This window comes from Nerophis lumbriciformis, linkage group LG13 (assembly GCF_033978685.3).
Source record: "Nerophis lumbriciformis linkage group LG13, RoL_Nlum_v2.1, whole genome shotgun sequence".
Classification (NCBI taxonomy): domain Eukaryota; kingdom Metazoa; phylum Chordata; class Actinopteri; order Syngnathiformes; family Syngnathidae; genus Nerophis; species Nerophis lumbriciformis.
Genome location: NC_084560.2, coordinates 30,155,421 through 30,177,920, shown reverse-complemented (window position 1 = coordinate 30,177,920; position 22,500 = coordinate 30,155,421). Strand labels below are relative to the sequence as shown.

The following is a 22,500-nucleotide window of genomic DNA, read 5'->3' as shown; positions in this document are numbered from 1 at the left end:
CGGCACTGTATCAAAAACCGACATCAATCTATAAAGGATATCACCATATGGGCTCAGGAACACTTCAGAAAACCGCTGTCACTAAATACAGTTCGTCGCTACATCTGTAAGTGCAAGTTAAAGCTCTACTATGCAAAGCGAAAGCCATTTATCAACAACATCCAGAAACGCCACCGGCTTCTCTGGGCCCGAGATCATCTAAGATGGACTCATGCAAAGTGGAAAAGTGTTCTGTGGTCTGACGAGTCCACATTTCAAATGGTTTTTGGAAATATTTGACATCGTGTCATCCGGACCAAAGGGGAAGCGAACCATCCAGACTGTTATCGACGCAAAGTTCAAAAGCCAGCATCTGTGATGGTATGGGGGTGCATTAGTGCCCAAGGCATGGGTAACTTACACATCTGTGAAGGCACCATTAATGCTGAAAGGTACATACAGGTTTTGGAACAACATATGCTGCCATCTAAGCGCCGTCTTTTTCATGGACGCCCCTGCTTATTTCAGCAAGACAATGCCAAGCCACATTCAGCACGTATTACAACAGCGTGGCTTCGTAAAAAAAGAGTACGGGTACTTTCCTGGCTCGCCTGCAGTCCAGACCTGTCTCCCATCGAAAATGTGTGGCGCATTATGAAGCGTAAAATACGACAGCGGAGACCCCGGACTGTTGAACAACTGAAGCTCTACATAAAACAAGAATGGGAAAGAATTCCACTTTCAAAGCTTCAACAATTAGTTTCCTCAGTTCCCAATCGTTTATTGAGTGTTGTTAAAAGAAAAGGTGATGTAACACAGTGGTGAACATGCCCTTTCCCAACTACTTTGGCACGTGTTGCAGCCATGAAATTATAAGTTAATTATTATTTGCAAAAAAAAAATAAAGTTTATGAGTTTGAACATCAAATATCTTGTCTTCGTAGTGCATTCAATTGAATATGGGTTGAAAAGGATTTGCAAATCATTGTATTCCGTTTATATTTACATCTAACACAATTTCCCAACTCATATGGAAACGGGGTTTGTAGATAAAGCTTCTCAGTATACTTTAAATGCAGCTACCCTCGTCCCTCACTACATCGCGCTTCTAATGTCGTGGTTTCACTAAATCGCGGATTCTATTAACTTAATAGAAAGCATATTCTACATGTTTGTAGCGATTTTTTTCATGTATTACATGAATTACAGTGCAGTGTTTGTCTTATTTTATTATAGTACTATGTTGTGGCGATCCATAAATATTTTCCAAGCAAGGCTAAGGGGTTGATTAACAACACGGCGCTAATCCTGACGCTAGTCTAGATTCACTGCGACAATCTCAAGTTAGTTTTTGCCAGAATTTCTTTTGATGGTACTTCATCTTCAGAAAATGACAAGTTTTGCTGGAAAGTAGATTTTTTGCGAATGTTTTTTTGGTGTAGTTACGGTCGACAACAGTTTTATTACCTTAGAACACACAGTGGGTGACCATATGGGTTTATTTCATGTGTACAGGACTCCAATTATGTTACAAAATCGTATTTATGTCATAAATAGTTTTTATGCTCTATTAGGGACATCACGGTATGAACACTTCTTTTCACGGTTATTGTGACCAAAATGATCACGGTTATTATTAACCGTTACGCCATACCGGGGCGGTATGGCGTAGTGGGTAGAGCGGCCGTGTCAGAAACCTGAGGGTTGCGGGTTCGCTTCCCGCCTTTTGACATCCAAATCGCTGCCGTTGTGTTCTTGGGCAGGACACTACATACACCCTTGCCCCCGGTGCCGCTCACACTGGTGAATGAATGATGAATGATTGATAGGTGGTGGTCGGAGGGGCCGTAGGCGCAAATTGGCAGCCTCGCTTCCGTCAGTCTACCCCAGGGCAGCTGTGGCTACAATTGTAGCTTACCACCACCAGGTGTGAATGAATGATGGGTTCCCACTTCTCTGTGAGCGCTTTGAGTATCTAATAATAGAAAAGCGTGATATAAAATCTAATCCATTATTATTATTATTATCGCGGTATTTTTAAACGTGCTCAAAATTTTCAAGAAGTACTTACACTGAAATCTTTTAACTAAGTCTTATTAAAAAAAAAACACAACACATTAAAAAAAATTATTTTGTAGAACAAACATTATTGTAGATAAAAATGCTGTTTCATGGACCTCAAGTAGAATGTGGATGTGCATATGAGAGCAACACAAACATTATAAACAAAGCAAAATAGTAGAAAACATTTTTTAAAATAAATATGAGTGCAAGATAGCACTTAATGGACATTAGAGATAAAAAATAAAATAAAAACAATTGTAAGTATTTTGCAAGGTGGCACCTGATGGCCATAAGACATAACTGCACTTGTTGTCCATATAGTTAAAAATAGTGTTCATGTATGAGATCTAGTCTTTTACATAGGGCTGCACGATTGTGGCCAAAATAATAATTACGATTATTTCTATCAATATTGAAATCATGATTATTCATTGTGTTAGGTAAAACAGTGTTGAGGTGTGAACACGACGGCATCGTGTTTGGTCTCTGAATTCTGCATCTAAATTGTCCAGGTGTACCTAATGGAGTGTCCAGTGAGTGTGTAAGAAAAGCATATGGAGGTTGTGACTGGGTTGTTCTAAATCACAAGCATGAGGTTCATACCACACAGCTTGCTTGTTCGCTCACATGGTCTCCTCGTCTCTGCAGACGCTCGGCCGCCGCCCGCATCCAGGAGCTGTTCCGCAGGAGGAAAGAAAGAAGGGAGATGGAGGAGAGCGAGACGCAGAACATCAGGAGGCCCTCTGTTAAAATGGTGTACAAGGGCCACCGCAACTCCCGCACAATGGTAGTATTTTTAACAATATGCTTTTAAAATTACAGTATTTTATTACAGTAAAGGGTCAACATTTTAGAGTACCGGTAGTCAATGTACAGCAGTATAGATTTGTTAAAAAAAATAATATATATATATGTATATACACTATATTGCCAAAAGTATTTGGCCACCTGCCTTTACTCACATATGAACTTGAAGTGCCATCCCATGGAATTGTCCAAAATGTTTTGGTATCCTGGAGCATTCAAAGTTCCTTCCACTGGAACTAAGGGGCCAAGCCCAACTCCTGAAAAACAACCCCACACCATAATTCCTCTTCCACCAAATTTATAAGTCGGCACAATGCAGTCCGAAATGTAACGTTCTCCTGGCAACCTCCAAACCCAGACTCGTCCATCAGATTGCCAGATGGAAAAGCGTGATTCATCACTCCAGAGAATGCGTCTCCACTGCTCTGGAGTCCAGTGGAGACGTGCTTTACACCACCGCATCCCACGCTTTGCGTTGGACTTGGTGATGTACGGCTTAGATGCAACTGCTCGGCCATGGAAACCGATTCCATGAAGCTTTCTGCATACTGTACGTGGGCTAATTGGAAAGTCACATGAAGTTTGGAGCTCTGTAGCAACTGACTGTGCAGGAAGTCTTTGCACTATGCGCTTCAGCATCCGCTGACCCCTCTCTGTCAGTTTACGTGGCCTACCACTTGGTGGCTGAGCTGCTGTTGTACCCAAACTCTTCCATTTTCTTATAATAAAGCCGACAGTTTACTTTGGAATATTTAGGAGCGAGGAAATTTCACGACTGGATTTGTTGCACAGGTAGCATCCTATGACAGTTCCACGCTGGAAATCACTGAGAGCGGCCCATTCTTTCACAAATGTTTGTAGAAACAGTCTCCATGCCTAAGTGCTTGATTTTATACACCGAGCCAAGTGATTAGGGCACCTGATTCTCATCATTTGGATGGGTGGCCAAATACTTTTGGCAATATAGTGTATATATATGTTAGGTCAGGAAAAAACACAGAGGCTATATCATCCCTCCAAGTCTGTTTCCCAGGTTTCCCTGCTCGTCAGGGGATTTGATTAAAAACAGGGAAACCTGGGAAAAGGCTTGTAGGGATGATATAGCCTAAAATCCCCTGACGAGCAGGGAAACCTGGGAAACAGGCTTGTAGGGATGATATACAGTAGCCTAAAATCCCCTGACGAGCAGGGAAACCTATAACGTGTGTGTGTGTGTGTATATATATATATATATATATATATATATATATATATATATATATATATGCAGTGTTGATGCTAGGAATTTTCAAAATGGGCTCCCGGGGACCCTATCAAGTCATAAAAGTGGGGTCCCACAGTAAATTTTTGGGGTCCCACTTTTTTGTAAGCGTTTTGATAACAAATTATATTCCTTTGTCCTCCGAACCATCAAAATGTATATGTATGTGTGTCCTCTAGATTAAAGAGTCCTGCTTCTGGGGCAACAACTTTGTGATGAGCGGCTCAGACTGCGGCCACATCTTTATCTGGGACAGGCACACGGCCGAGCACCTCATGCTGCTGGAGGCCGACAACCACGTGGTCAACTGCCTGCAGCCGCACCCTTACGACCCCAGTCAGTACCATAACAATGTTCCATGCGCTGTATGTACAGTGTATATCTACCGACGTACCTCACGCACCCTTTTGTTCAGTTCTGGCCTCCTCGGGGATCGACTACGACATCAAGATCTGGTCGCCGCTGGAAGAGTCGGCGTCTTTCAACAGGGTGCTCGCTGATGAGGTAGGAGAACTGTGTGTATTGTGACGCGTTATGGAGCAGTTTTTTTTTACATTTTGAATTATTAGCGGTTTGATCCAAATAAAAGTAGGAAATAAGAGAACGTCGCTCACTGGAGGGACAATGTTGGTGAAGATTTGGACGGAAAGCATAAGTAGATTGATGCGAGACAAACCCAACCAAGTAATGTCCAGACATATTTATTGTAATGCATGTTCAATTATATATTTTTTCAAAATGATTAGCATTATTTATCTGAAGATAATTTATGATTATTATGGAAATATGAATTTAATATATTATAACTACAGTATATACAGCTTGTACTATTTAGTAACAAATATATTTTAACACTCTTTATTTCTCTTATTTGTTGGAATTTGTTTAAAAAAAAATTATAGAACTTAATAAAACAACAATTGTACAAATAAAGGTCTCTACCCAAATAATGCAGGTGCTTTCTGCATGCAGTATATGATTGTAACATCATTTGTTTACATTTTTCAATAATACTTGCTGTTGTAAAAAGATGCATTTATATAATATTCCCCCCTTAATAAACAACTCCTTACAGTGTAGTGTTTTCCCTGGTATTGTCTGCTGTTGAGTGAATGCTATTTTAAAATGTTACATTTAAATAGTTTTTTCAAAAACAAATAAAATACGGGAAAAAATAATAAAATGTGAATATTTTAATTACTTGTTACAATATATATTTTATGCTATTTCAAAAAAATAAAACAACAACACTGACATAACACCTTATTTTTCAGGGACTTGTATTGTTTTCTTTTATGCTCCTCCTAGGAATAAGAAAAAAATGTGCGCGCCCCGCACACACTACGCCACAACTATAGTGTCATTTGTCTATACATTTTTTATAAATATACCTCTGCAGGACATTGTATCCTTATTAAGAAAAATATACAACAATGAAGTTATTCTTTAACATAATTTTTTATCTGTAACAAAAAATATGAAAAGTGCATCAATTTGCCTGAAATGTAAAAAAAAAAGTAGCCTTATCTAAACTATAAATATTTTGTGACTGACTTTAACCATTAAAGGAGCACAATTTATAAAACACTTTAACCTATAAAATAAAAATGAATAAAACAATTTGTGCTGTTTTTTATCAAATCAAAAAGGACAAAGTCAGAATTAATGCTACAATGAGCACATTTTGTAGTGCAAAGCTTTTCGAAGTGGAGCTTGAAATATAATACTGCATGATACTGATAAAGCATGTTCCCTGGGGTCACACGCGCCCCACTATTTGAGAAGAACTGATGATGGCTCCTCAGAAAGGAAATATAGTGAAACATTACAAACCTTATGAAAATGAGGCAAATGTGCATCAATAAACTTCTTTAAGTCAGATTTTTGCATCCTTCCCTTTGCCTCCCAGGTCATCACCCGAAATGAGCTGATGCTGGAGGAGACGAGGAACACAATCACAGTGCCCGCGTCCTTCATGTTGCGAATGCTGGCGTCCCTCAATCACATCCGATCAGGTACACTTGTCACTCACAGTCACTGATGGTCTTATCTTTTTACCCAAATTCCGATGGTTTTATACCCACCAGATCGTCTCGAAGGCGACCGCTCCGAAGGTTCAGGCCAAGAAAACGAGGACGAGCAGTAAAGTAGATCGATAAATCCTTCTTTTTTTTTTAAAGAACACTTTTCTTTTTTTTTTTGCAGAACACTTCTTGAGATTTGTACAAGTGTAGAATACTTCCTTTTTGATGTCATTTATAGCCCCGCCCCCCAAGCTGTTTTTTTTAAAGACTTTCTTACCGATGTTCATGTACAAAGGTGAACTCCATGTTGGTAAATGTGTGCGAGTGAACGCAAAAGTGTGTGTCTTATACATCAGCTATGAGAGGTGAGTGGTGTGCAAGATTGTTAAGTGCAATATTATTATTATTATTATGTTAGGAGCGAGTTGGCGTATACGATTGACGATTGTTTAAGTGTTGAATTTCAAGCGATGTAAACAAAAGGTACTTCATACTTTTGGTGTCCGTGGGAAAATAACCTAAAGAACAAAAGCAATTATGACTTGCCCCCAAGTGTTGATGTAATAAATTAATCTTTTACAGAATTTTGAAGAAAAAAAACAACAAATAAAGGAACAGGGCATCTCAAAGATGTCTGCGTGACAAATGTGCCGCTGCTCTCTCATCCGGCTAATTGACTGACTCAATCCACAATATTGAACAAAACACTTTTATAGAAACGCAATACAAGTATTAGTGAATTATCAAAAAGGTAACATCTCAGTCACTTCCTTTTTATATATAAAAAAGTACAGTAGTACCATTCAAACAAGTATAACAAATCCGAGGTAAGACTGAAGCGCTGTCAACGAGCTTATTAAATGCTTACACATCCTCCCAGAGTTCTTTTCTGAACTCTGACGTCAGAGTTTTACCATGTGTGCAGTGAGAACATGTACAGTAAACAGTATGCCAAACAAACAATGATCACAAGCTAGTAATTGTCTTCAAATGTTTTTTTTTTTTTTAACTGAATGAGCTGTAAACACATGACATCAATATGATCCATGTAGACATTGTACCCACGTAGCCCGGTTGTACTCCAGTTGGTGATCATCTTGATACATTTGTTGTAGTGTTTTATCTTGGATAAAAAGTAGTACCGTTCAAACAAGCCGCATGTCAACGACAACCCAAATGAGGTAAGACTAAAGCACTTAATAAATTCTGAAACATCCCTCCAATGTTCCTTGTTGAAAGCTGACGTCAGGTTACACCACACGTACTACTGAGAGAAAACGTAAAAAGTATGCAAAAAAAACATGATTACAAGCTAGTAATCCTATTCAAATGTACAAAAGTAAGCTTTAGACAAACCGTACTTCTGCTACTAGTGGAAACTGAATGTATATAATATATTGTAACAGTAAACGAATGTACATTTTTGTATTAAATCTGTGCAATTTATCCAATTTTTACTGCATGGTACCTAATGTACTTGGCTCTACTCCCCACTGATGCATTTCATTGGCAAAAGCAAGTATTTTCAGTTACTATTTCTGGTACTGTAACACTTGAGGATATATGTGTTGCTTAAGTATTCCACTCCATGGTCTCCATTTTGCTGCAAGGCTCATTTTCCTTGATGCCCTCAGTCTCTTGGATACAATGTGTCTCATTGTGCTGACAAGCAAAAACAGTAGACCCTCATTCTTCTCCTTGGTTTGTTAACGAGTCTCGATATGACTTTGGCGTTCACAAGGGCGTGATTTTTGCAGGTACTATTTTGAACAAGCATTGCAGTGAAAAAAGCGCCAATATTGTTGCAGTAGTCGAGGCTTCCTATGTGAAGGTAGGAATGAATAATACTTGTCTTCTCACTTTTCAAGTTTGTCTGCTCACGTTAAAGTGTAACAATCCATGTAGGAAGCGAAGAACATTGGCTGATATCAAGCTGGTTTTATATGCGAGTCCTGCTCCTCCTCCTCCTGCTGTCTGTCATCTTTAACGATGCCTTCGTCGATGCTCTCCATCCTCAGTCTCTGACCGTCCAGGTATCTAGGCCTCGGCGCCGATCGAGCTGCGCAAAGTCCCGCAGGCAAAGCGAGAGCGTCCCCGAAGAGGGTTTGCTTGGCGTCGCTCTCTATAGTTCTGGCCAGAAAAGAAGCGAAGGTGTCCAGGGACTTGTGGACCTCGGCGTGCACCTGCACTGATGACGTTTGCTCCGCTGTGACGAAAGAAAGCAAGTTAGTAATCAGCTCTCCTGTGTGCACAAACAACCTCTAATAAAGAAGGAAAGGTGTTACCTTTGGAATGCTCCACCTGGTCTTCAAAGGTGACCGAGCTCCTCCTCTTCCCGGATGGATTGCTGTGATGATGCGGACAAGAGGAGCCGTCTGTGGAGAAGTTTTCCAGCAGCATCACGTCTGTACCTGAAGAGGTGATCATGTAAAACAGGAGGCCCAAACAATGGTCACAATGCAGAGTAAATGGTTTAAGACTCAGTAGGGCCTTGTATCTAAAATGAAATTGGGACAAAAAGGCGTTAAACCCGACATTTTTTTATACTGTGAAGACTGAAAGACAAAGTAGTTGTTTCTTTTGAACTTGTCAGCTATTTTCCGCCCTAAATTCTATTGCACATAATCACTCTGAGTTGAAAGAAAGTTTGAACTAGGGATGTGCTGAATGATTGGTATTGGACAATTTTCGTGAAAAAATTCAGTGATTGGCCATTGCCGATTACTGCCTTTTATTGCGGTTCACAAATGCCGATCTGCTCTGGCTGACAAGCATTTAATTATACTGTATTTCTCCATACACAGTGTAGAGCTGCTCCCCTAAACCTGGGGTGTCCAAACTTTTCCCACATAGGGCTGCATTCAGAAAAATTGAAGGATGGGGAGGCAACTTTGATACCTTTAGTACAAAAAAGATGCTAAAAGCAAACAAATGAACGTCAATTTATGCTAAGGTATCTGAACAAAACATCCATCCATTAGCTTTGTGTTGTAGGTGACAAAGGAAATTAGTGAAATATGTAATAACTAGGGCTGTCAAAAATGAGTTAACCCGTGCAATTAGTCACAAAAAATATTGCATTATCTATATCACAGATTAAACCACAATTTATTTAGACTGCACATGCTCCTGCACCTCTTAATTTATTCCATCAATAAAATTGCATTTGTCTTCAAATATGGGGGTCTTTTTTAAGTTAATTGAAATTATGGAAACAAGTAATACAACTAGTGATACTTGTGATTGTTCTACATTTAAAATTGTGATTAATCTGATTTTAAAAATAAATCCTTTGACAGCACTCTTGATAACATCTCATTAATAAGGAATTAATTTTATTATTACAATCTGCTGAGGGCCAATTAGAAAAAAAAAGGCAGAGATTGGCCCTTGGGCCATACCTTGGACACCTCTGCTCTAAACTACTAATAATGACTTCCATTACAGCAATAAACTGCATTTCTTAGGTTCTTAAGTGTCATTATCAAGTATTGGGACGAGGCTAAACATGTTACACATCAGAAGCAAACGAGATGCAGGCACGCTATTAGCTAAGCGAGCTTTAAACAACACTTAGAAATAAGCGATTAGTAAACTTAAAGATTGTAGCTGGAACTGCTTTTCAGCAGATATTAACAGAAAATTACCAAGTAGATTAATGCGTCTAGAGAGAGGATAATATAACAATAACTGTTTGTTTTGATTTTCGTTTTGTTAATGTTTAGATACGCTGACAATATTGCTATTGACACAGGAGGACTATGAGGGCAAAAAACTAAAGATTTAAAAGAAAAGTAGATCAATAAAATTTGTAATAAAAGAATTAAGTAACTAGTCAGTTTAACAATATCACAAAATATTCAATCGCATTCACCATGAATAAAGTAAAAAATGTGCAGTTAATATGTAGGAATGTAACTATTCGTTTTAACACTGATTCAATTCAATATTTGTGGTTGCCGAAACGATTCAGGAACAATCTAATTTTTTTCAGAGCGATACGATCCAAAACGATTCAGTGAGTTGAAATTGATTCAGTACCTTTTTGTAGTAAAACAAATCAAGCAGTGTGACTGTGAAATAAATACTGGACACAGTAAGCAAAGTTTCCTATTTATTTTAAGGTAATTATGTATAAATGAAATATGGATACAAACAAGTAAACAACAATTAATGACCAATGCATTCACAACCTTTTTTAATTAAGTGCATTTTAGGTTGAATTAACAAGAGGAAACCGTTTGTGCTCACATTTTCAACATAAGTACAGCAACCAACATTTTAATAGTATATTTACCGGCCATAGAGTATCTGTTCTCCACCCTGGGATCACCAGTGATGAACAGCATCCCAGGTGTGCAGAAACATGTATGCCCCCTTGATGATGGTGCTGGCACCTCGCTTCCTAACTTCCATCGCCCCCTTCATTCATCTCTTGTCATTTGTTTCTCAATAAATAACTTTCCCTTGGCTGTCAGTTGTGTGTCACACCATGTTGTTCTGTTCCGGAAGTCGGTGCACGGCTGTAACTTGCTCCGCTGGCACATCCATTTTGTCAGACGCGTCTTTAAGGGCTTAAAGTTGTGTTGCGGCTTTAAATTATTGTGTTGAGTCGTTTGTCTTTGTTGTGGCTTTTGCAATCGTGCTGTAGGGGAAAGTTGTGTTGTTGTAATTAATTATATTGCCTTGCGGCGTTTGTTTTTGTTGTGACCGCTCTTTTCCGCCATTTTTGTTTTGATGACGTCACAGACGGGCGAAGTAGAATTAACGTTTAATATCCTTATTTTTAAAAGTGTTAAACTTCAGCTAAAGTTTGCCGCTCTTAAATCCAATGTTTTTATTTTTCTAGTATCGATAAAATCAATCGATTCCCTTTCAAAACAATCTTGGATCTGGAGGGCAAACTTGCCGAGCACAGATTGATATACTTAAAATTTAGGAATATAAATTGATACATCGATCAAACGTTACACTCCTATTAATACATACTGTATACGGTATTGGCATTGGCCGATCTCATGCATGGAATATTGGAATCAGCAGCGTAAAACCTTGATCAGATCATCCCTGGTTTGAACACAATCTGAAACTGAGTTAAACATCTAAAACAGTCGGTCTGCAATGTAATTTTCTTTTTCTTTTAATTTCAAGGCTTCTTTTTTTAATGCAACCGCAAGGGTGTAAAAGTAGTCTGAAGTGGGAAAATATGTCAACTAATGAACTACAAAAGGAACCAAATGGGAGAACAGTACACACGTCTCAACACAAGTTAAACTTGGCCTTTACTGTTATTAAACAAAAATAATTGATGATGGCAACAGTTTGACTCTAGGTCAGACTATTTTCTATGTAAAAAAAAAAAGGGAAAATGTGATGACCGTAGAACTAGAAAAGCAATCAAATGTGAGTGGAGTGCACACGTCTGTCCTGGCTGCTCAGTACAATATGGCGCCAAAGAAGAAAAAACTATGAACCTACTAATATTCCTTTGTTATCACAGTTCAAGTATTAATATTACCCCTATATAACTTCTTGAATCACCGTTTAAAAAGTGTTGCCTGTACTTTTGAAATGGGTTTGATGACAGTTTAATGCTGGAACCGACTAAATACATTTTTCAAGTTCTTATGAGAAAATGTGTTACTAAATTTGAAGAAGGGTGGCTCCACTGGGTTTTTCTATTTTTTGGTCCATGTGTGCGACACTCACATGAGTCTTGAGTGAAACTGAAGCCAGTGTCTCCAGTGCTGCTCCCGGGAGCCAGCAGCTGCCCTCCACCAGCCAACATGGCCGTCAAGTGGGGCGACATGCCCAAGTCTGGTGAAAAACAAAGAAAATGTGTGATGGAATGGATGGTGAATTTATGACATTTGCCATTGAAGTGATGAAGACAAACCTGTAATCCTGGCGGAGATGCTGAAGAGGCGGGACGTCCTGTGGCGTGTGGCGAAGGACTCTCGGTAGTAACGATCCCCAAAGCACATTCCCAGCAGCTCCTTTCTCACAGTCTTATTCCACAGGCCGTAGATGAGCGGATGGCATACGGCGCTGCAGAAAGACAGCCACGCCACTAGAGTCTCCAGCCCGTGGGACACGCTCCCTTGTCCGAACAAGGCCTCTGTACAAACCACGCCCACGTACGGCCCCCATGTGATGAGGAAAGTCCCGATCACCACCAGGATGGTAACAAAGGCCTTGCATTGGCTCCCAGAGTACACCAAGCTCCGCCGGCTGCTACTGGACGAGGTGGAGGTGCTGGAGTTCTTGCGTCCGTTCCTCTGCGCACCGCCGGCGTCCTCCTGGGCCACCACCACCGTCCCGCAATGCACTTTCCGGGCTTTGACTCGGGCTACGCGGAAAATGACGCCGTAGCAGGCCAGCATGACAAAGAAGGGTGGCAGGATGCACCAGGCCACCCAGAAGGCCGTGTAGGCCGGCTCGCGGTGCCAGGAGGCCACGCAGGTCCACTTGAAGCAGTCGAACTCGAAGGACGACCAGCCGAACAGAGGGGGAAGGCAGCCCACCAGAGAGTGCAACCACACATAGGCGATGACCACTACAGCCCGGTTTCCTGTGATCTTCATAGGGTAGATCATCGGGTAGAGCACTGCGTAGTACCTGTTGGGATGAAAAGGTAATCAGCCAGTCATATTGATTACATTGTTAGGAATGAGATCAGTTTCCGTTTTTAGGACCTAATCAAAGATCCCCTATCAGACAGGTGTGCACTAACCTGTCAATGGCGATTGCTCCGAGTGTCAGCATGCTCGCTGAGCTGATAAGCAGGTAGAGCAGGGCGGTGAAGTTGCACCACACTACGCCGAACACCCACTCCCTCTTGGCCGAGCTGACGGCCACAAAGGGCAGCACCAGGGCGGACAGCAGCAGGTTGGACAGCGTCAAGCTGAAGACGAACTTGTTGCTGGGCGTCAGGAGATAAGGGCGGCGGTACAGGGTGGCCACGATCAGGAGGTTGCCCAGACACGCCAGGAGGGTGATGGTCACGATGGAGACTGACTCCAGTGCAGCCAGGCCGCCACCGTTGCCCACCGCGCTGCAGTTTCTACTGCTGTTCATGCTGAGGGGGGAGCCCACTGGAGAGGAGCAGGCATTGTTTTTTTTGTTTTTTTAACCAATTTTATTCAAATGTATAAACATGCTTGTCAGTCCGCTAGAGGTGCGTCCTAAAGTTACAGTGGTGTGAGAAATATATCACCAATGTATCATTTTTAACCGGTAAATTCCCTGATATAATGAAAATTGCAAAAGTCGTACCAATTTATAAGAATGGAGACGTACACCAGTTTACTAACTACAGACCAGTTTCATTACTTCCATAATTCTCCAAAATCTTGGAAAAATTATTCAATAGTCGTTTAGATTTATTTATTAACAAAAGTGGGACGCTTGTGGAGAACCAATATGGATTCCGAGCAAATATCTCAACATCAATAGCACTAACCAAAATAACAGAGGAAATTACCAATGCAATAGATGGTAAAGAATGTGCGGCCGCAGTATTCATGGACTTAACAAAAGCATTTGACACAATTAATCATGATATTTTAATACGAAAATTAGAACGATATGGCATCAGAGGTTTGGTATTGAATTGGGTAAGAAGTTATTTAACCAACAGGAAGCAATATGTAAAGATGGGTGAAAATATGTCAACACGGCTAGATATATCCTGTGGTGTACCCCAGGGGTCAATACTGGGACCAAGATTGTTCAATCTTTATATAAACGACATTTGTAAGGTTACGAAGGACTTAAAGTTGGTTTTATTTGCAGACGACACAACTGCTTTCTGTTCAGGAGAGAGCACACAGAAGATAATACAAATAACAGAAGAAATGAACAAATTAAAAAGATGGTTTGACAAAAACAGACTATCTTTGAATCTCAGTAAAACTAAAATAATGCTATTTGGTAATAGTAGAAAAGAGCATCATACACAAATACAAATAGACGAAGTAGACATAGAAAGGGTAAAAGAAACTAGATTTTTGGGAGTATTAATAGATGATCAAATGAACTGGAAATCTCATATACAAAACATACAACATAAGGTGGCAAAAAACATTTCAATAATGAATAAAGCAAAATATGTCCTGGGCCAAAAATCACTACATATTCTCTACTGCTCGCTAGTGTTACCATATCTGAGTTATTGTGCAGAAATATGGGGAAATAACTACAAATGTGCGCTACATTCGCTAACCGTGTTACAAAAAAGATCAGAATAATACATAATGTTGGATATAGAGAACACACAAACCCTTTATTTATTAAGTCAGAAATATTAAAGTTTGGTGATTTGGTAAAATTGCAAACAGCTAAAATGATGTACAAAGCAAACTATAACCTGCTACCAAAGAATGTACAACAATTCTTCTCAACTAAAGAGGAGAAATATAACCTTAGAGGAAAAAATAATTTAAAACATTTATATGCACGTACAACACTTAAAACTTTTAGCATATCAGTATGTGGAATTAAATTATGGAATGGATTAAGTAAAGAAGTTAAAAATTGTACTGATATGATCCAGTTTAAGAGGTTGTTCAAAATAATAGTGCTTACAGAGTACAAAAAAGAAGAATTATGAGAAATACTTTCAACCTTATTGAAAATAAGATATTCTTCATCTCAGTATGTTAATAATGACTGAATTAATTAATTAATTACATATTACAAAACTGTTGTATACTAATTCATAGATGTTATTTTATTATATAAAAAGGTCAGTAAATGATTCTATATATTTGTAAACGCTTGAAGTGGGAAAGGGGTAGGATTAAATAAGCTTTGCTTCTTCCTACTCCTTTTCGGGCATGATGTAAAATGAAATGATATGAAATTGTGTGATGTATTATGATGTAAGTGTGTTCATGTTCGAAATAAACTAAAGAAAGAAGAAATATCAAGCCAATCCAATTTACGTGGGTACAATTTTTGAGTCAATGGCATATTTGTCAGAAAAATATTAGGCAACACTGTAGGGAACAGGTGTCAAACTCGAGGCCCGGTAGCCAGATCTGGTCCGCCACATCGATTTATGTGGCTCACGAAAGCCTGCAAATAATGTGCGTCAAACCACTTCATCTTAGTCGTTTTTGTTCATTCAATTTTGAATGAAAAATTGCATACACTGCATACAATTGCATATTTTTTAAACATTAAAAAATCTGATCATACAAAAAACAATATTAATCTAAATTTAAAATAATGTTTTGTTAAAATAAAAATAACTACTTAAATACCTGCTTGTCACTCTGACTTATGATTTTAAAGCAAGTTAACCATCAATTTGTATGTAAAAAAAATACAATACATACATATAGGCAATTGTGTAATATCATGAGGCGATTATACATTATAATTTATAAATATTCTTTCAGGGTTAGCCATAACTGCGATGTGGCCCTCAATGAAAATAAGTTGGACACTCCTGCAGTAGGCAGTGTTTTTTGACCTTTGTTTACACTTGTTAATGCAGTGGTTTAAGAGTAGAAGAGTTAGCTTACCGGTATATGTGTCATATGTATGTAAAGCAGGGGTGGGCAAACTTTTTGGTTCAGGGGCCACATTGGCTTTTGAAATTTGACATTAGACAGACGGGCCAAATAAACACATGGTGCATTTCAAAGCAGATTATATCTGTTGGAACCAAGAGTAGGATTCTCAAACATTGGGATATTTTAATCATATTTATATATTTATTTTGAACAATATCAGTACCCTTTGCAGCTGGGATAGTCTAGCACCAGTTTTGTTGTGGCAATTCTGATAACAGATCTTTGCTCAATTCTGTTTTACTATTTGGCAGGCCGGATTAAAAAAACTAACAGGCCGGATGTGGCCTGCAGGCCATAGTTTGCCTATTCCTGATGTAAAGCATTAGTCCAACTTTTTAAACCACATAACTCATCAAATGAAGCCACTTTTCAGGCCTCAAGCTAGCTTCACCGTTATATTTATAAAACATTTTTGCAAACAGAATTGGCTCAAACAAAAATTGTTTATAGTAAACATATACACTTCAATACCCAGTAGGGTATCAAATAGTCAAAAACAGGTACCTTATTGATTAATCCACTCAAAAATAGTATTTCTAGCTTAATCATTTCGTAAACTGCCTTTAAGATTTGAACAGTCACTAGTTTGAATGTTTATTGTGAGTTACAACTACCGGTAGTACGTGACGTCATTTAAAGACGCCATTATCTAAGGAACTAGTAAAAGTAGTACCACTTAATTTATATTGCGTTCGAAGCCTCATATGTGCGTTTCCGTTGTGTTGACATGTTGCACACACAATTAGCTTACAAAACATAAAAATGCATTGTTTATAGGGAAAATAAACAGACTTAACCATCCAGTGAACTTTTTAAGCTGTTTAAAAGTAACCAACATATTGTTATTCCACCTAAAACACCCAAATTATTCACAAATTTATAGTGTGCATTTGTGATTAACGTTGCTTTATTGCTTAAATCGCTTTGCCTTTAAATGTTTATTTTGCTTTACATCCAGTAGATGACGTCATTAAAATGCCATTACCTAAGGCAGTGTTTTTCAACCACTGTGCCGCGGCACACTAGTGTGCCGTGAGATAATATCTGGTGGGCTGTGAGAGATGATGTAATTTCACCGAATTGGGTTGAAACTATTTTTTGCAAACCAGTAATTATAATCCGCAAATAATGTACCGTTGTTGAGTGTCTGTGCTGTCTGGAGCGCTGCAGAGTAACCATGTAATACTCTTCCATATCAGTAGGTGGCAGCAGATAGCTAATTGCTTTGTGGATGTCGGGAACATGGTTTGTCGTGATCACAATATGCAGACGACAGCGGGAGGCAGCGTGCAGGTAAACATGTATCTAATGCTTATACCTAAAATAAACAAATGGCGAGTGCCGCAAAGAAAAGGCATTGAAGCTTAGGGATGGCTATGCAAAATTAAACTAAAACTGAACTGGCTGCAAAGTAAATAAAAACAGAATGCTGGACAACAGCAAAGATTTACAGCGTGTGGAGCAGCAGATGGCGTCCACAAAGTACATCAGTACATGACATGACAACAAAATAGGAGCGCAAGACAGGAACTAAAACACTACACACAGGAAAACACCAAAAAACTCAAAATAAGTCACGGCGTGATGTGACAGGTCGTGAAAGTACACCTATTTTGAGACAAGAGCTATAGTGATGCATGGTTGGTTATGGTTTGAATTTATATACAACAATTGCGAGAACAACTCTTTACTGTCAATATCGGCTGCTGAGTTTCATTTTTTAATGTTTTCTGCTAGTGGTGTGCCTCGGGATTTTTTCAATGAAAAAAATGTGCCTTGGCTCAAAAAAGGTTGAAAAAGACTGTACTAGTGGACTTTTTAAACTGTTAAAAAGTAACCAACATATTGTTATTCCACGTATAACACTCAAATGATTCACTATTTTATTGTGTGTATTGGTGATTAAGGTTGCTTTATTGCTGGAATCGCTTTGCCTTTAAATGTTTACTGTGCGTTACAACCAGTAGATGACGTCATTAAAATACCATTATCTAAGCCTTAGGTAATGGCATTTAATTCATTGAGTCTTAAGGAATTTGTAAAAGTTAGCAGTAAAAACACAAACACTTAAACTGTTGAAAAAAATAATCATGCAAGCACAACACTTAGTGGTGTCGACATGTTGCGTATACTCACGTTACTTTCGCAAGTGGTATTAAGTGTAAATATATTAATGAGAATATTTAAAGTAGTTTTTTTACGTAAAATGCGTACATCTGTCCAGCTAAGCTAAGAGAACTAGCACCCGTTAGTTAGCTAACTTGAACAACTTTTTTCCCTTTTGTCCTCATCCTTCTCTTCTTCTCCTTCATGTTTTTATTTACCTTATTTTCTCCCTCCGTTCAAGCGAGACGAACATCCTACTCCTCCTCGTCTCCATTGCTCCTTTTCACCGAGGGTCCTCTTGAGCACTTTTTAGCCGACATTGTCGTTCTCAAGTCCGGCTCGCGTCCATACCTCGACTTGCCCAAATCCCCCACATTCACTCCCAGAGTCCCAGCTGCGGCGGCAATGGCGTCCTCCTCCCACCCCGACCTCACCTCCCCCTTCCTCCTCCTCCTCTTCTTCTTTGACTGAACAAGTGGGTGGTCGTCGACTCTTCTGGCACCATTTCTGCTTTCTTTTAGGTTTCTCGAAGGAACTTCCGCCATTACTTTTTTACATTTGGTTTTGAAAGCTTAATAATTATATTTCGTCCAACTTGTATATTTAAACAACAATTCTGTCAACATGCGGTATGTACATGTTTTTAGTTATATTGTAGGGAAAATTACTGATTCATTTTACTAGTCCGGACCACCCATGTAGAACAAAGCTTCCCGCACTAATACGTCATTTTTCTTCTAAGCCAATCAGATAGTTTTCCCACTATATCTGCACGATAACGCACTTTACTGCTGCGATGATTCATGTTTTTTTGTACTGCTATTTACACAGGTGTCTAACTCAAGGTCCGGGGGCCAAATCTGGCCCACCATATTATTTTAAATGGCTTGCAAAAGCCTGGAAATAATGTGTCCATGTAATACTTTATCTTTTCTTACTAATTCTTTCCATGTTGAAAAATATATGTACAGCATTAAATTGTACATATCTTAAACCTGAATGTTGTATGATAATGCAACAAATATTAGATAATCATATAACCCAAACATGCTTTGTTAGATGTAAATTATGAAGCAAGTTCTCCATCAAATTTTACATTAGAAACATTAAAATAGATTTTACAGTAAAAAAAAAAAAAAACCTGGCAAGTGGTACCATTTTTCAATGTACAATAGTACTGTAAAACAACAACCATAGATTTTACAAAAGAACACTGGTAGAAAAACTGTGGTACTATTTTTTTTAACCTGCAAAATCGAAAGATTGTTTTTACAGTGCACACACACACATATATATATATATATATCATTGGAACTAATTTTTTTTATTTGTGCTTGTTTAAATAAATGATAAATGGGTTGTACTTGTATAGCGCTTTTCTACCTTCAAGGTACTCAAAGCGCTTTGACACTACTTCCACATTTACCCATTCACACACTGATGGAGGGAGCTGCCATGCAAGGCGCTAACCAGCACCCATCAGGAGCAAGGGTGAAGTGTCTTGCTCAGGACACAACGGACATGACGAGGTTGGTACTAGGTGGGGATTGAACCAGGGACCCTCGGGTCGCGCACGGCCATTCTTCCACTGCGCCACGCCATTTATTTAGTATTTTATTTTGTGGCATATTTTATGACATGGCTTGTTTACATATCTGCTCATATTCATTTAATTTTTACACTAAAACATTATCTCTAAAAAAAACAAGCATGAAAACCTAGAAATGTGATCTGCTTTGATAAATGAAGTGCTTTTTTTCATACTGCATCTCCATCGCCACGTTGCGCTTTAAATATTATTGCGCTACCACATTATAAAATTATACATTTCTTTTTTAAAGCATATTCTACATTTTTTTGTCCTAAATGAAGCATTTTTAAGCATAATGATGGCTAAATAAATAAACTAAAAATATCAATATACTGTAGTATTGGCCATGAGAGGAGACCAAACCACGCTGTTCAGTATCGTGGCCACTGATTGGCGCAGCCTTAGGCAGCATTACTATATTGGATTAAAAGAGTGTCAAGGTAACTAAAGGGTGTTAATTTCTAGATGGCTCTCAAAATGTTAAAAAAAAATGTATTCAGAAGTAACTAAACAGGTTTTTTTTATGCTCTAGCTATGAAAATATTAGATTTATAATGAATGATTCCTAATTGCAGACATTCATTTATCGTGGTCATGTCTGGAACCAATTAACAGTTATAAACGAGGGACGACTGTATACTGATGTCTTTATTCCTCCAAAACCTGACGTTAAAACTTGATCCTTGGTATATGTGGGCTGTAGTCAGTCAAAAGAGACACCACCAGACCCTTAAAAAAAAAAAAAAGAGACAGTCAACAAAACTCTTATTAGGCCTAGAGTTGATCTTAAATTTACAGTGTACTGTATGACAAAAAGGTAGTGCATATCTCAGATTTTCAGGAACCATTTTTATTACTGTATATATCCTCTCAAGGGACATTACTGTTTGAAATGAAACTTAAGGATGTTGGAGTTCATGTTTTACCTCTATGAACCGCAGCTCCCCAGTGCCGGCAGCACTCCTGCAGCCCCGGACCATTACGGTATCCTGTTATTTGCTTGTGTTCCCAGCTATTTAGACTATATTGGCTATGTGTTGACTCATTTTCAGTAAATAGTCAATCCATACTGCTGTACAAGCCATACACTGACTACTTCAAAGTACACATTGTCCCCTGAGAATATGCACCTTGATAAAAATGCTTTCTGAAATCCCCCCATCCTTTTAATTCCTCACCATGATGGTCCACTTCCTATTCTCTGCCTCAGGGAAGACGAGAGAGCGCGTGGAATAGAAAACTTCATCGTCCACTTCCTCCATTTTACGCGGCAGACAGTGCAGGAAGGTCCAGTCAGGCTGAGCTGCACTTCCTGTCTACAGAGAACATAGAACTACTGCTTAGACGTCATGGTAAGTGCCCCGTATTAAAGGTTGTAGAAGAAAAATAAATAAAGCTTGCATTATTACACTAAATTGCTACTCGTTAATGTTTACCTCCATGGTAATCTGATAACCCCGGAAGTCCATGAGTCTCTTTTTCTTCTCCTCCTCCTGCCCCATGCTGACCCAGGTGTCCGTCACCAAAACATTGCTGCCGCGGGCAGCCTCCATAGGGTCAGAAGTCAGCATAAGCTGGGTTGCATGCTAAAAAAAAGTGAAGTGTTTTAGATGTGTATCTTTTTAAAAGTGCTGAATGTAAAATGATTACCTGTTTACAGAGCCTTTCAGCCTCTTCTATTACACTTCTTTCTGGCTCATAGCCCTGAGAACATAGGAGAAATGCAGAAATGTCGTTGCAATTTAGAATTCTGATACATAAAAACGACTGCCGTCTGCTTGCAGATTACAGTCAAAGCTCCAAATTTGGACAATTTGAAAAAAGATGGGAATATTTGGGAAAGATATACCATCATTTGTGATGTTACAAGCACATCTAAGCATGTTTGGCTTTTTTGTGGTGTGGGACAAGTGTGATGATAACCATAGAACCAGGAACATGGCAACATAGCGCCAAAACGTGTAGCTGTCCTGGATGCTCAGTGCAATATGGCCAACATCAAAAACAAATGCACACATCAAATGTTCTGTGGACTATACAGTGCGAGTGTTAAAAATAAATTCCTTAACCACCGTCTTTTACCTTTAGTCAGCTTCTTATTGCACTTGCATGCTCGTCAAGAATGTTAAAAATCAACTCAACTGCTCTCAGCAAGCCTCCCCCTGCACTTCCTGGGTTCAACATAAGTTCTGTTTAGTAAAAAAAAACTACCCAAACGCAATGTCAGAAGTCTACCTTAGGGGTGGCGACCTTCAGATGCACTCCCAATTTTGGCGCAGCCATCATGAATGAGTGTAGGACGTTGTTCCCATCGCCAATCCAGCTGACGGTTAGTCCGTCCAGGGATCCGTAATGCTCCTGGAGGACGACAAGGAAGTAAGAAAAACTGACTAGATGGAAGTTGTTTCTATTCCAGGTGGTACCTGTAAAGTCAGGAAGTCGGCCAGAATCTGGATGGGATGATAGAGGTCAGACAGCCCGTTAATGATTGGGATGGAGGACTCCTTGTCCAGCTCCTCTAGCGTAGAGTGGCTGTACACTCGAGCCAAGATGATGTCACACAGTCCTGAGAGTACCCTGTAGTGCAAAACAGACTACACTCAAAAATTGTGATGCAATGCATATAAAAAAAAAAGTCTATTTAGGGCCATTCTAAGTTTTTTTTAAAAAGGCAGAATTGTTGAGACAGCTCTTCTTTTATTGTGATGTGTACTTATTTGCAAAATTAAAAACATGTTAGAAATGAACAAAAAATGTGTTTAAATTTATTTTAAAAAGTGTTCAAATTTTTTTAATAAAAATTGTTTTACAGAAATTTGCCACAAGAACCGTGAAAAATGGACTGTCGAAACATGTCTAGGAAATGTAAAAAAAAAAAAAAAAGGTTAGAAATATATTGATGAATGTGTGTGAAATGTATATTAAGATGTGTAAAATGCATAAAAAATATGAGAGATATTTGTCAAAAGAATTGGAAACATTATGAGACTTTTAAAAAGTAAAAAAAAAAAAATAACGTGAGAGGAACCGATCAAAACATATAAAGAAGATGTTCTCCCCGTAACTGTGTGGGTCCCACCTCCAAAG

The 22,500-nt window shown here is 38.8% G+C and overlaps 3 protein-coding genes across 4 annotated transcripts in view; 1 reads left to right on the top strand and 2 right to left on the bottom strand.

Annotated features, from left to right (window-relative positions):
• Nucleotides 1-6,290, top strand: part of dcaf6 (ddb1 and cul4 associated factor 6) — a 46,580-nt gene extending 40,290 nt beyond the window's left edge. For both annotated transcript variants that reach the window (XM_061971093.2, XM_061971092.2), the window contains 5 exons: nt 2,692-2,830; nt 4,291-4,447; nt 4,527-4,615; nt 6,021-6,126; nt 6,199-6,290. In XM_061971093.2, coding sequence (XP_061827077.1) covers nt 2,692-2,830; nt 4,291-4,447; nt 4,527-4,615; nt 6,021-6,126; nt 6,199-6,257 — 550 coding nt within the window. In that variant the 3' untranslated portion in view covers nt 6,258-6,290. The remainder of the gene's footprint in view (nt 1-2,691; nt 2,831-4,290; nt 4,448-4,526; nt 4,616-6,020; nt 6,127-6,198) is intronic.
• A 366-nt stretch (nt 6,291-6,656) lies between these two features.
• Nucleotides 6,657-18,269, bottom strand: gpr161b (G protein-coupled receptor 161b). Its single transcript, XM_061971094.2, has 6 exons — nt 18,041-18,269; nt 12,869-13,229; nt 12,032-12,753; nt 11,845-11,952; nt 8,421-8,546; nt 6,657-8,341 (listed from the first exon to the last, which is right to left on the bottom strand). The coding sequence occupies exons 2-6, from the start codon at nt 13,210-13,212 to the stop codon at nt 8,064-8,066; spliced, it is 1,578 nt and encodes a 525-aa protein (XP_061827078.1). The 5' UTR covers nt 13,213-13,229; nt 18,041-18,269; the 3' UTR covers nt 6,657-8,063.
• A 1,774-nt stretch (nt 18,270-20,043) lies between these two features.
• Nucleotides 20,044-22,500, bottom strand: part of otc (ornithine transcarbamylase) — a 5,060-nt gene continuing 2,603 nt past the window's right edge. Inside the window, exons 5-10 of the mRNA XM_061971319.2 lie at nt 21,837-21,990; nt 21,649-21,771; nt 21,064-21,117; nt 20,850-20,999; nt 20,592-20,729; nt 20,044-20,142 (exon numbers count right to left, since the gene is read on the bottom strand). Of these exons, the coding sequence (XP_061827303.2) occupies nt 20,083-20,142; nt 20,592-20,729; nt 20,850-20,999; nt 21,064-21,117; nt 21,649-21,771; nt 21,837-21,990 (679 nt within the window). The 3' untranslated portion in view covers nt 20,044-20,082. The remainder of the gene's footprint in view (nt 20,143-20,591; nt 20,730-20,849; nt 21,000-21,063; nt 21,118-21,648; nt 21,772-21,836; nt 21,991-22,500) is intronic.